The 14,365-nt window shown below is 38.3% G+C and overlaps 1 protein-coding gene across 1 annotated transcript in view; it reads left to right on the forward strand.

The window, feature by feature from the left end:
• The first annotated feature begins 2,344 nt into the window (after positions 1 to 2,344).
• Positions 2,345 to 14,365, forward strand: part of antxr2a (ANTXR cell adhesion molecule 2a) — a 41,428-nt gene continuing 29,407 nt past the window's right edge. Inside the window, exons 1-10 of the mRNA XM_058374937.1 lie at positions 2,345 to 2,886; positions 5,054 to 5,125; positions 6,874 to 6,945; positions 7,702 to 7,783; positions 8,668 to 8,772; positions 8,858 to 8,926; positions 9,248 to 9,328; positions 11,192 to 11,252; positions 11,382 to 11,477; positions 12,664 to 12,733. Coding sequence (XP_058230920.1) covers positions 2,744 to 2,886; positions 5,054 to 5,125; positions 6,874 to 6,945; positions 7,702 to 7,783; positions 8,668 to 8,772; positions 8,858 to 8,926; positions 9,248 to 9,328; positions 11,192 to 11,252; positions 11,382 to 11,477; positions 12,664 to 12,733 — 851 coding nt within the window. The 5' untranslated portion in view covers positions 2,345 to 2,743. The remainder of the gene's footprint in view (positions 2,887 to 5,053; positions 5,126 to 6,873; positions 6,946 to 7,701; positions 7,784 to 8,667; positions 8,773 to 8,857; positions 8,927 to 9,247; positions 9,329 to 11,191; positions 11,253 to 11,381; positions 11,478 to 12,663; positions 12,734 to 14,365) is intronic.

Raw genomic sequence — 14,365 nt, forward strand, 5'->3', positions numbered from 1 at the left:
ACTATTTTAAATACTGTTAGTAAATATTACTATTTTTATATATAATTATGTTTTTTTTTTTTTACTGTTTTCTATACTACTTATCTTACACAGAGTTGCAGGGAACCTCATGCTGCCACCCAATCGCAGGGCACAATTGCACACACACTTGCACAATCACAATCAGCCTACTACACATGTCTTGGGTCTGCGGGAGGAAACCAGAATACCTGCAGGAAACCCATGAAGCATGAGAAGAACATACCATCTAGGATGTAGGAATCAAACAGGCAATATACATATACAGACATATATATAAATAATAATAATAATAATAATAATAATAATAATAATAATAATAATAATAATAATAATAATAATAATAATAATGATAATAATAATAAAGGAACCTCCTTTATCTCTTGTTTTTAGTCATTTTTCCATTCTGAACCCATGATAATCCTTTCAGCCTAGGTGTGTGATTTATGGTTTCTATTAATATTATGTAAAAGGAATTCAACTTAAATCATTCAGTGGATTTCCTGACTGTAGTTAAATAAGATAACCCGAGAGTGTGTAAACACTGTGTGTTTAGTGCCACAAGGACAGGAAGCACTATCAAGTGCAAACATGTCTACAAATCACAGGAAGTCTCTAGGTAATAATGTAACATCCCAGCGGAATTTTCGTGAATGTTTAACCACATATGGTCCCTGGTGATGACAGAGTTCGAGTTGGACTCGTACAAAATTTTTTATATGAAGCAATTCAGTTTCATTTTACAGTGTATTTTATATAGATGCAGATAAGTGGAGTGTTCACAAGGCTTGTACGATACCCAATAAGATATCGCTAATGTGCAATTTGTTTACTTGTTCATAAGCTATTCCATTAAATCAAAGTTACTTCTTTGAATATAATTCAGATTTTTTTTGCACACACTTTAATGTATAGACCCTATATGTGTTTAAAGTTCACATGTATAACTCAAAGAGCAGCATGGCAGCACAGTGGGCATCATCACAGTTTCAGGGCCCCTGGTTCAATCCTGAGCTTCGGTTACTGTTTGGTGTTTGTTTGAAGATTCACATGTTCTCCATGTGCAAATGGGTTTCTGTCAAATTCTCTGGTTTCCAAAAAATGCTTGTAAGTGAGTGGGCTATAATAATATCACCTAGGTGTGTATAAAAATGTGAATGTACACCAATCAGGCACAACATTATGACCACCTGCCTAATATTGTGTTGGTCCCATTTTTGCTGTCAAAACACAGCAAACTGTGATGCACTGTAGCTCGTCTGTTGGATCGGATCACACGGGTCAGCTTTCGCTCACCATGTGCATCAATGCGCCTTGGCTGCACATGACCCTGTTGCCGGTTCACCGGTGTTCCTTCCTTGGACCACTTTTGATAGATACTGACCACTGCAGACCGGGAACACCCCACAAGAGCTGCAGTTTTGGAGATGCTCTGATCCAGTGGCCCTTGCATGAGTCTGTGTGTGTGTGTGTGTGTGTGTGTGCACATAATCCTCCTTGATAATCTGGTTTTCCTTTTTAAGGTGTATATCAAATTCATACCCAGTATTCCCAGTACAGCCTGACCAGGATAAAGCAGATACTAAGGATAAATGAATGAATATAAAATCATCATACAGATATGAAGCATTTAGATATAAAAACCAAAATAAGTCGATTACTGTGATTCATAGAAAGTACAACGTAAAGAAGGAAGAGGGCAAAAAGGGATCCATGTTAGCTTCATAATGCAACACAGGAAAAGGAAAGACACAAGGTGAATAAAATGTCCAAAATAGGCAATATACACAGAAGACAACGAACAGTTGCATTAAGCAGTAAATTAGCCAATTAGCCAAAGAGGATGCAGTATGTTGTATTTACTGTAATATCTATTACATCATTTAGTGCTATGAATTTATATGAGAGGTCTACAGAATCCCATCAGTTTCTCCTTAATGATAATAGTGATTATTTTTTAAAGAGGTCTTCTGCTATAAGCCTTCACATTGCTTTAGAGGATTAAATGCCAGTTCAAGCACCAGTTTTGACCAAATTTGTCTCCATTCTTCCTCACTTTTTATTTTTTTTTATTTTCCCAACCCATTTCACAATTTCCTGCCTCTCAGATTGCACGAGACTCTCAGCTTACAGTACTTCAGCATGGGTGTTATTAGTGACCTATTTACCTTATAATATATATTCACGAAGTGTGTAATATCCGTGTAAACCTAACGGTTAACGTTTGTTTGAGGCTTGCCAGTTTTTCTTCCCCCCCCCACATCCTCCAGCTGTTGAGTGCACCACCCCAGTTCTTCCTTTCACATCTGTCTGCGCATGCGCATTATTACACCTCCTCGACTTCTTTCAGAAGAAAAGTTTTGCAAGGCAAACTCGTCAAAAGTTTGTCTGCTACACGGACCAGCCATATGAAGGATAAACGAGGAAGCATGAAGCAATCACTTTAATGACGTGATCATGTTTATTCATCTACAGGAAGGATTTTATAACTTCATTTCAAAACGCTTGGGACATGTTGCGCCAGAGTGGTACATATAACCGAGCTGCTATTGTTCTTCTTCATTTGTTACTTTGTTCACTGCATTGACCACACGGTTTGGAGTATTTGTTTTGGTACTTTCTTTTATGTGTTATTCCTACTGACTATATATATATATATATATATATATATATATATATATATATGTATATATATATATATATAAAGACTCAATAGCGTCAAATAATGTCAAAGAAAAGTTTCACCGCAGAGAAACATTTCACTGCGGCCGTCACAGCGGTTCTTCTGCTCGGCTTCATTTCGTCCTGCAGACCTGAATCGTCTCCATCCTGTCATGGAGCTTACGACCTCTACTTCGTCTTGGACAGGTCAGTTCTGCTCTGTTTGTTTTCTGTCTTTTTTTTCTTCTTTACAGCTGTTTTCTGTTCAAGCTTGAACAAGTTTTCTGTTTGAAGATATTTACATGGCTGTCACACTAAACCTTTTTATGCCAGTATGACGAGATCCTGTGGCAAGAGAACCTCAGATAGTTTATTCAGTTCAGTTCAGGTCTATTCGTAGCAATAGACTGTCAAAAAGCATGCAGGTTTAGAGAAATCCAGATGTTCAGGCGACAGTAGCAAGAAGAAGAAAAAAATACGCTTTGAGAGGACAGGAAGAATTGTTGAGAGGAACTACGAGAACCTGTCCTCTTCTGGGTGAAACCGGATAGTATGATTATGAATTAGTTGTTTCTTCTAATGTCAAACTGTAGGATGTTCATAAGAATCCCAGGATGAGGATGTGCACAGGACAGTCTTGATGATTACAGTGGCGGTTCTTAGGATCAGATCCACAGCTGAGATTTTCCACCGAGGCGAGGTCATAAACTGTGATTTTTATGCCTTTTGGATCTCAAACTCTTTGCACCTAAGGACCTCTTTAACTGTTTTCACACTGTCTCAGTGGAGACTTAATTCATGAATATAATCCAACAGAGGTCCAAATGAGGCTGATTATTATAGTCATTATGGTCTGATTTGTTTTAAGGTTCATGAGGTTTTTATTTACATCTCTTTGATTTAAGTGACCAGTCCAAAAAGGCTGGACCGATAACAAATATAATGAATATAAATATAACTTGATAACAGTGAATGGTGATTTCCAGCACCAAAACAAACCCCCATCAACTTGCAGACTTCCTAGTTACGCTTCATGGCCTCCACTTTGAAAAAGTTTGCCTTAGGCTATATGTGTTGCATGATTTTATTTGCCAGTATGTTAAAACAGACTTGTTATCTAGTTCAAGAGAAATATAACAGAAAACTATCTGCATTATCGACGCTGTTAAAGGTTAAGAGGAACCTGAAAAAAATCAGTCCAACTCTTATAATACTATTTCAGTTGTAGCAGAACTTTGCTACTCTTTGAGGTCTTTAGCTCAAACATCTCACTGGCTGGTTCATCCAGATTAAACAGTTTGCAGATGCAACATCTTTTCATCTTTTTATAAATGGCTCCCTAAAGGCCACTGGTGCATATTTATTTATTATTGTGTGCTAGAAAGTTGTAGTCATTTCATCCAACTGTACATAGCTGTGTTAAGCTATTATGTTTCCTGCCAGGTTACATGAAATGCAATAGTTGGAAATCCAATGGTTTTTGTCCCAAAGTGTTCAGTATTATACCATCCTTGACATCCTCCTACAACTACACAGTTCAGTCTGCAGAAACTCTTTTGACCAGATGCAGTTGTGAGGAATTCTTTATGCTCTTGTTTGTTTAGATTCATGCCTATCTTTTATTTCCTTATCTTTTAAGAAATGTTGGCTGGCCACCACCCAGACATCAGGGTGATTATGGAAGATGAAGAAAAAGATTCAGTCCTTTCTCTACTTATGAAATAATCCCTCTAAATCTCTCTCCAGAAATCTCTAGAGAGTTTCTTTATAATACTAATGACATCCCTAGTTTTTGACCAGACTCATTGCCGAACACTGTTTTATGGACACTTCAGATCATGGTTAATGGTGTTACAGGCCCACTGTGATGTGACATTCCTCGAACAACAGTGGTTTTACATTTCACCCAATCCTTAAAAACAATGGTTGGTTTTGCTTAAGAGACATAAACACAATGATTCAGAGGTGCGATTCAGCATTAATGTTGCCATGTTAGAATTTCCACTGAGACAAACTATCCAGTTCAGATGAATCATCTTCATTTTCATTGTTTTTGTAAAAATTGTAACCAGTATACCAATAGTAACAACCACATAAAAACTGTGTTTTTATGAATGTTTTTCTATTTTCTTTTTGCTTAAATATACAGACAGGTTACACTTCCTGGTGTTTATCCTTCTTGTGCAGTTGTAGTTATTTGTATAATAATATATCCATCAGACAAGATGGACTGAAGCTGTTCTGGTGGCTTGTGGTGGTCTGACACCTTACTATCTATAGATAAAAACAGATAAGGATATAGATCTCACTAATACAGATAAATCCAATCTTTCTATGACCTCCATTGACTTGTGTTTTATTCTCTTTGTTACAGGTCAGGAAGTGTCTCGACTGATTGGGTCCAGATCTATGAGTTTGTGAAAAATCTCGTAGATCGATTTGTAAGGTAAGAATTCCTTAATTTTTTTTTCCATAAGAAAACTTGAAAGTATATGCAAGATTAATTCAATGTAGTGCCTTATACTGTGAAACCGAGCTCATCTAACCACACATCCGGCTTGGAAAAGATTCTGAAGGGGGGAGGGGGATTTGAGATATGAAATAAACAAAAAAATAAATAAATAAAAGGCCTGATGAATGTTGAACTTACGTAACGTTGACTCAATGTATGTGCCAGTACAGACGGTAGCGACCTAGCCAGAAGAAAGCAGTCTGCTTGAGAAAATAGCAAAGGGAGCAGGTGGGAGTGGGTGGCAGGGAGGCTCAGTCTTCTGGGCTGCGAGAATGGCCATTTGCACCAAAACCTTCCAACGCCACACTTATCCCTCACACATAACGGGAGGAGAGGCAGAGAATGTACTTTAAGGAATGGCGTGCGAGAGTAGACCAGCACAGTCTGCTCTTGACTTTGACACTCTTCTGTTGCACCATGTGGAATCTGCTGGCCCTTTTCCTGTTCTTGCTCTCTCTCTCACTCTCTTTCTCTCTCACTCTCTCGTTGTTTCTTTGTTCGGTGTTAGATAGACCAGCTGTATCAAACGTTAATTAAATCATTAGTCCAAAGAGGATTTGCTAGGAGATCCCTAGTCGCCTCGGTATTGTACGACAGAAGTCTCAACGATTCTGCTACGAGAGCGGATTTTGAAATCTGAACTCAGTGACGTAACCTTCAACTTGCTCAACTTAACAGATACGCTCCCCAGGCCTCCTCATGTGTCTGTGACTTAATCACACACTAAAATATTGAAAATGATGATTGATGTTTTTTGTCAGTAGGGGTTGCCTAGTTGAGCATATTGGCTCTGTTTTCATGAATAATCTCATGTGGGGGATGATTGCAGGTTGAATGTGTCAGCGAAGTGCGAAAAAGCGGCACCTCTCCTTATGCTCATGAGTCCTGAGACCTGACTAGCTGTGAGGTCTGAAACCCAACATGTTTCAGTGCTGTATTAGCTTTAGTGACAGAAGGTTGAGAGAAAGCCCAAATGCTTTACGAGCTAGGGCAATAATCAGTAGTTTGTATGCAGAATGTTATTGTTTATTCTCGTCTAGTTCTTATGTAGAGAAAGACATTGCATATAAAAATGATTTAAGGAACATATAATACACTATAATGATGCAACTTGAAGTTGTGGGCTTTATTTATGAGGTGCCACATTATACGTATACATATATATATATAAAACACAGCAGTCGTGTGTTTTGGATGTGCTGAGTGCAGGGTGAGTCAGTCAACATGTTTCTGATTAATCACTTACTTCCTCCTGAGGGAATTTTTACAACTATGTCACATCCTTTTATTAGACGGCCATACCGGCATCTTATTCATAGCACGGTGTTGAGAGTCACAGGATCTTAAGCTGTATTCATGTGTTGTCGTGACAGAGGACTAAAGGCTGATATATATTTAGACACACTGCTTAAATAATTATAAAATGATCTGATCGACTAAATCTTAGATCTCTTATAAGCCCTTTTTAAAATTAAGTTCTCTTTGGCCACTTTGAAGTGGAGCGATATAAGATTATTACTATTGCCTAATTTTACACTATAAAAGTTTATGTGCTTGACATCATTTTGCTATTATATATAATAGGGTTACAGAATATGTTCAGCTCATGTTGCCCCAAAGAAAAAGTTGAATTATGCTTAAATTGAGTGCTATGTATTAATTATGTTGGTTTTCCATTTCAGCCCCAATCTGAAGGTTTCGTTCATCGTTTTCTCGTCAAGCGCAGAAGTCATATTGCCTCTCACTGGAGACAGGTACGGCTGTTGAAATACTATTCTGTAATGCGCAAGACATAAAAAGAAGTGAAATTGTCTACAGCTGTTTTACCTGGTTTTTGTAGATACTGAAGTTCAGCATTCATTTATTTATTCAGCATTTCTTTTTATTATTTTACATATTGTATTTTATATATATACACATACACCGATCAGCCATAACATTATAAGCAGTGAGAGGTGAAGTGAATAACACTGATGATCTCCTCATCATGGCACCTGTTAGTGGGTGGGATATATTAGGCAGCAAGTGAACATTTTGTCCTCAAAGTTGATGTGTTAGAAGCAGGAAAAATGAGCAAGCGTAAGGATTTGAGCGAGTTTGACGAAGGGCCAAATTGTGATGGCTAGACGACTGGATCAGAGCATCTCCAAAACTGCAGCTCTTGTGGGGTGTTCCAGGTGTGCAGTGGTCAGTATCTATCAAAAGTGGTCCAAGGAAGGAACAGTGGTGAACCGGTGACAGGGTCATGTGGGGAGCGAAGACTGGCCGATGTGGTCCGATCCAACACACAAGCTACTGTTGCTCAAAGAAGTTGCTGAAGAAGTTAACGCTGGTTCTGATAGAAAGGTGTCAGAATACGCAGTGCATGACGGGTCAGGGCTGTTTTAGCAGTAAAAGGGGGACCAACAACAATATTAGGCAGGTGGTCATAATGATATGCCTGGCTGGTGTGTGTATATATATCCTTTATATAAACTTTACCATTGGCTCTACGCGTTTATACATTCCAGGACAATGATAGAGGACGGCCTACAGAAACTGAGCAAAGTCATACCTGCAGGTGATACATACATGCATGAAGGAATTAAAAAGGTAAGGATGTGTACCTTCTAGAATTATGAATACTTGTGTAGACTTGTTAAGGATATTTTACTGAAAATATATTGCACATCTGACACACACACACATCTGTATCTGATATTATGTGTAGTAATATGAGGACTGAGGACTGAGGACTGCGTAGAAAGTACATACATACTACTGACATACATCATATTACATCATAACCTCTCATTTCCGCTACATCCCAACGTCACTGAAGTGTAAACGAATAAGATGATTGATTTTCAAAATACTGCTGTTATGACCAGATGCATTTTAACATCTATTACATCATTTTACAGTATTACAGTGTACTGTCTACATTGTAATTTTACAGGGAAACACTGTGATTTGTGTGTATTTATAGATTAAATTACTGGTCATTAAAAATTTTATTAAGCTAACCATTATTTTTGGGTTTTGTTTATTTAAGACACTAACCGGCACAAATGTCTGTTCCCATCATCACATTGAACCCTGGACAGAAGTTGAAAAATATTTGGCCACTAAAACAATCAATCCCAGAATGCAATTTTTGTACTGCACTATATTTACAGCTATTCTGTAAAAGATACAGTAACATCCTGCTAAAAAAGGATCTGAAAAGTTAGAGTAAAGGGTTACAGGGTATGTTTGGAGTTTAAAATAAACTGCATTCCTCTGGTTTCACTCACATTCCAGATAAGCGATAAACAAGTGTTTTTCTATTTCGGGACACAATCTTGTTAGCACACAATCAACATACTTGCTCTGAAACTTCACTGCTTTCTTTGCATTATTTTACCAAATAAGTGTCTTGCATGCCCGCATATTATAAATTCAATGAACATACAGTATATAAACACACTGCACTTTTTATGTTTCATCATCTTTAGGCCACCGAGCAGATGAAAGAACAAACCAAAAAGTCTTCAAGCATCATAGTTGCATTGACAGATGGGAAACTTGCTGTATATGTCCATGATCTTACTGTAAAAGAGGTAAGTTGATTTGTGTTGCTGTGAGATGGAGTTTGGTCGTGTGGTAGAATGTGATACCAATTTTCCCCCATGTGGTTTCTTGCAGGCAAATATAGCGAGGGACTATGGAGCTCGTGTATATTGTGTTGGTGTTAAGGATTTCGACAAAGATCAGGTCTGAAACACACCCATTTTGATGTATACGAAAATTTGCTCTTCTGCAAAAAGTATCCTTGCGATAAACAACTGAGGATGAAAACTAACCCACAACATCACACACAAAGACATTCCCCTTGTGCATGATGTTTTTGAGGATAATTTAGTTGTAATTTTTTAACAAGCACTTATTTGTTGAATTCGGTTACTTGGCTGAATACCAATCAGTTGCTTATACAACCGTTGATCATTCTTCCTATGTGGCTATGAGCTCAAGGACAGATATTGGAGTGGAAATGACCAGTGTTTTTTGTTTATTTTCCAATGTTTCTGCCTACAGCTGGCTGGAGTGGCTGATAGTTCAAATCAAGTCTTCCCAGTCACTGATGGCTTTAAGGCTCTCAAAGGAATTGTTAATTCGGTAAGTAACTTTGTGAAACTTTGTTGAATCATCTAAATTATCCGTAGTGTGTGGATGGGTGTGTGATTGTGCCCTCCAGTGGGTTAGCAGGGTGTCCAGGGTGTCCCCACATTGTGCCCTGAGTCCCCCTGGGATAGGCTCCCTGCGATTCTGTGTAAGATAAGATAGAAACTGGAAGAATGTCTGGATTTTTTGTGCCACAGTGGTTGCATCACAGTGATGCTTTTTTAAAAAGCAGACCTTTTTTTGATTGCATGGGCAATTTTGCAGCTATATTTCTTTTCCTGTTCTTCAGTATTATGGCCTATTTTTGTCTTACAAAAGTCAAATTCAGTTCCTCTTTGTAGCATTAAAAATAATGAAAGAATGAATAGTCATGTTAAGCACTATAGGTCTGCTTTATTTTAAAAGATCTACGGTTAAAGCAAACTCTGACTCATTGGTACCACATACTACTAGTATGCACGAGATGAATTGTTTGCTCCCACGCACTGAAAAACTATTTGTTGTCATTATAGACATCTAATTAACAAGACAGTGTTTGCTTTATCATAATTTATTGAATGTGTTGTTAAAACTAAAATACTTCCATCATGTCCTGTCAACTACTGGCTAAGCCCACTTGGCAGGAGGAAGGCATGAGCATTACAAAACAGGCATTCTCCAGTGATTAGTAATCCTGGAGGTTGGGATAGTTGGCCTCATGATGCTCGGTGCTCAGATTTCTGGGATTTGAGATCATCTGTGCAGCTTTGCTTTGAGAGCCTAAAGTAGATTTAGCTGTGATTTCTGCAAAAACGAGTTTAATATTTGCTCCACTCATGAATTTAAATAATGCTGCTTGGGTTCTAATATTTATATTTTATTGTCTAGTTGAGCAGTACATCTTCTTGTGCATTATGAATGTTATATGTAAGGAAGTGTTTTACTGTATAAATGCAGTAGTAAACGTGAAACATTTCAGTGCATCATTTCGGTATAATTGGCTATAGCTGTTACCTTGCTTTTGCAGACACAGCTTGTTTTATTGATAGGAGTCATCTGTTCCTATTTTAACAGGGAGAGAACTCTCTTAGTGAGCACTACCATTTTATTACAAGCAGTAAATATGACCTCACCTAAAATAACAGCCTATCATACCTATCTAGGCCTATTTAGAAGCACTTCCATTCGAGACATCATCTTGTTTTCAGGCCTTTCCTCAGACAGCGAGAACAGCTTAATTCTTTCATCAACATCTAAACTTGTATACATGTCAAACTGGAGAAATGAACTCCACAACCCCTCTGATACAGCACTGTAGATAATAGAGTAACTGCGGTATCTTTAGGATCCTCCGTCAAGAATAGATGATGTTTACTTCCCTCCTCTAATGATGGGATTGTTTATCATATGTCATATTTAATCAGCTCTTTTTATACTCTTCCAGCACTTCAGACTGAAGCCCCATCTCCAGTGCCGCTCATTCCAAACACCATATATTTTGGTTAATATTGTCTTTTTGCCGGTCGTGTATGGGGATTTGCATAGTTTGTCCTCCGTTGATTTATATGGATGATAGGAGAGGTGACTGTAGGATCACACGGGCCTTTTTATATGGTAATGTCAGCCTGGAGTCTCTAATAGAGCCGAAGACGGCCATTGGGGGCATATCAATTTTCCATAACAGCCGACATAGTTCTTTCTTCGCTGCAGTGTATGTGACAATCATCTCATTGATCCATATAGTGCTTAGCATGAGCAATGCCAAAGCCCTATCAGATGTGCAGTGGTGAGACAAAAAAACCCAGTGCAGAATAAATAGAGAGAATGTACTTATTTACACAGATGGTGGATGATGAACTTGGTGTTTTTGCCTTGCAGATACTGAAGCAGTCATGCACAGAGATCTTAACAATGGAGCCGTCCAGTGTCTGTGTGAATGGTGAGTATCTCAAGTCTTCCTGTTTCCACCGATGACCGTATGTGTTTATGTGTTCGTGCCTGATTCTTTTATGAGGTCAGCTCCCAGGTGTGCATCTCATTATGTCCTCATCTGGTTAACATACCACAGAGTCTTTTAACATGGTCCTCAAGGGGAATGGATTTATGCAGGGACGAGTCCAAGATGGAGTCCTTTGCAACTTCCTGGTGGATGGTCAAACTTACAGTGAGTACAGACAATCCTCGTCATCTGTAATAACTCATCATTAAAAACTACTGAGTGCAACATGAAGCATTTTCAACCTGAGAGACGCTAAATAGAGTCAATATTAATGAATCAATTTTAAATCTATGATTATTTCACATCTCAAAATTGAACAGACACTTGAAAGGCCTCAAACCCCAATCGTCATGGATTTTGTGAGAGACTCATGCATTAGATTTAGGACAATAACCACCTCTGATGCCCTAATACATGACATACACAGTGGAATGACTATTTTATGTTCTGAACAGATTGTTTAGATCATGAATCCATTACCTAGGGGAAGTGGATGCTCCAGTGTGTTTCCTAGTTCCATGATTTGGTTGTCCCAGAAAAATGCTAGCTAACATATTGTAATAATGTTTGGCTAGCTAGTTGTTACAGCCTAAGGGAAACAAGTGGTCATAGTCCAATCCATAGTCACGGTCAAATACAGTAATAGAGTTCTTTCTGTAGTGTAGTGTGAGATATTAGCTGATTTGAGTCTAGCTAGCATCTTTATTTTCTCTCTAAATGGCATCATGCGTGTGTTGTTCAGTCAAAAGAGACAGCTTTGTTCAGTTTTGTCGTTTTTCCACATACCTGCAACCTTCTGATTATGAAAAGCCCTTCTGTCATTTGTTTATGATAACCAATTGTTCTTCTATTAGTAGCATGTGCCGTAGTTCGGTTTTCAGTTTTAAACATTACTATTTGCCAAGTTCAAATTTGAGAAAGTCAACAGGAAGAATACTTTAATTTGTTTCTTGTTGTTAAAACTTCTCAAAATTGCAGCTAAGAAGACAAACAAAAACAAAAACAAACTAAATCTTGGGCATTTACACTAGCGGATTTTGCATGTACAGTATATTGAATGAATTGGTCTCTGTCCTGTGCATATTTAAAGGAAGCTTCAAGTAACACTGTGTATGAAACTGTGTATAAACATGACATATTCAGTATAGTCCCACACATCCTGACCGGATAGACAGTCCTGGCACTAGTCTCTGTCCTGCTCTGAATACATCAGCAGTTCTACTGAACTCATCGACACTGACAAATAGTGTAATACTGTACATATGGGATTGATGTTGTTCTTCAGCTAGTTTGGTCAAAAATAGCACCAGAATTACTACATTTTCTTTCTTTCTTTTTTCTTTTTTTCCAGTTGAAAAATCATCCACAGTGCGAGATGACTATGTGCTGTGTCCTGCTCCAATGCTTCAGTATGCTGGACAGTGAGTAATCGAAAGTGAATGATAGAAATGACTAAAGTGAGTGGAGTAATAAGCTGCACTGTGTCGTGGACATCTTTCCAACAACCGACATGCTTGTCTGGAATCTTGAATGCACAATACACAATACATTTGTGCATTCAAAGTGCCTAACATTGTTAATGCATTAAATATTGCTAATTAAATATTCTCCTTCTCTGCCATTACACCACCTGACAGTGACTAGGAATCCCATGCCGTTAATGTGGAACTGAGCTTATGAGCTTATGTGGAGACTTGTACCTAAAATGCAGCATGTTATAACACTGAAACCTCTGTATGTGAGCACTATTTAAAGGGTTTGCTTAATTAACTCTTGGCACGCAACTATGCCCCATTAAGTAGTTAGCTGCTATGGGCGGCGAGTAAACACATCTGGCAGAGGGCTTTAAAAGGATGTGCGACAGATGCAGCGATTCCCTTTTCTATGCTCCAATTTAAATAATTCACTATGCCCTGACAAGCGTATTCACATACCACCTGCATCTTCAAGTGTAGAGGCAGTCACTGTCTACCTTCCTCTCTCTCTCTCTCTCTCTCTCTCTCTCTCTAACTGTTGTTAGCCCAACATCTCCCTTATAACATTAAAAATGTAATATTAGTTAAAATATCGTTTACAATTTTTTGAAAAACTGGTCCATATAGTGTTAAACAGTTAAACTGTTCAACTAAAATGTATCTTGAGGTCAAACAACCTATGCCAGGCTGTTGATAAAGCACTGTATAAGTAGGGACTCATGCAATTCTTAGGGTCCTTGTAGTGCAGGTCTGAGAGGATGAGAACCTGGCAGTGAATCTGGCAGCGGTAATACAGTTAGGGTTGCCAGGTCTCCAGCACTAGCGTATCTCAAAATCCACACCAAAAAACCGCGAAACCTGCCAAAGAGGCTCTCATTTTTGTGTTTTACTTAGTCTTTTGTCTGTCACTGTGGTGCGCACACATTTCACACGATTCTCAACATTTGCATTACAGCTATCATCTAGTCCATAATCTTTTTGTTCCATCTTTCCTTTGTGTGCCATGGCCTCTTTATGAAGAAATTAGCTTGAAAAATTTATTTCTAGCTACTTTTAAACTAGCCCAAAAATTCCTCAATTTCTTTTACAGTCTTGGTGTTTACTACCCATAGCCTTGTTCCAAAACAGCCCCAATATGACAAAATCCACAAATATCCACAGTAGTGGTGCAGATAAGATTAGACCAAGGACCTGATACCTGGACATCTTTAATGTACTCAACCTCATACACACTGGAGTAGTGCCAGTCTGGTTTCCTTCAGCACCTAGGGCTTGATAGAGGGATATTTCTCCACCAAGGTCACATATCATCTCTCAAGGGCATATACCATAAATCAAACTTAAATGTCTTCCTAAAATATAGATTGTGAATACTGAGCTCGAGAGCATCAGATGGATGATTAAACATCTGAGAAAGATATTTGCCAGAAGATTCTGTCTCCATGGATTTGATTGGACACATTTGGAGCTACTCTCTCTTTCGGCGTCCACATATCCAGCTTGATTAACAATCTGCCTAAAATTTGCGTGTATCGAGTATGTCAGCTAAATTAGCCTCTCCTCTGTTCCATTCAGTAA

Source organism: Hemibagrus wyckioides, linkage group LG22 (genome assembly GCF_019097595.1).
Source record: "Hemibagrus wyckioides isolate EC202008001 linkage group LG22, SWU_Hwy_1.0, whole genome shotgun sequence".
NCBI lineage: Eukaryota > Metazoa > Chordata > Actinopteri > Siluriformes > Bagridae > Hemibagrus > Hemibagrus wyckioides.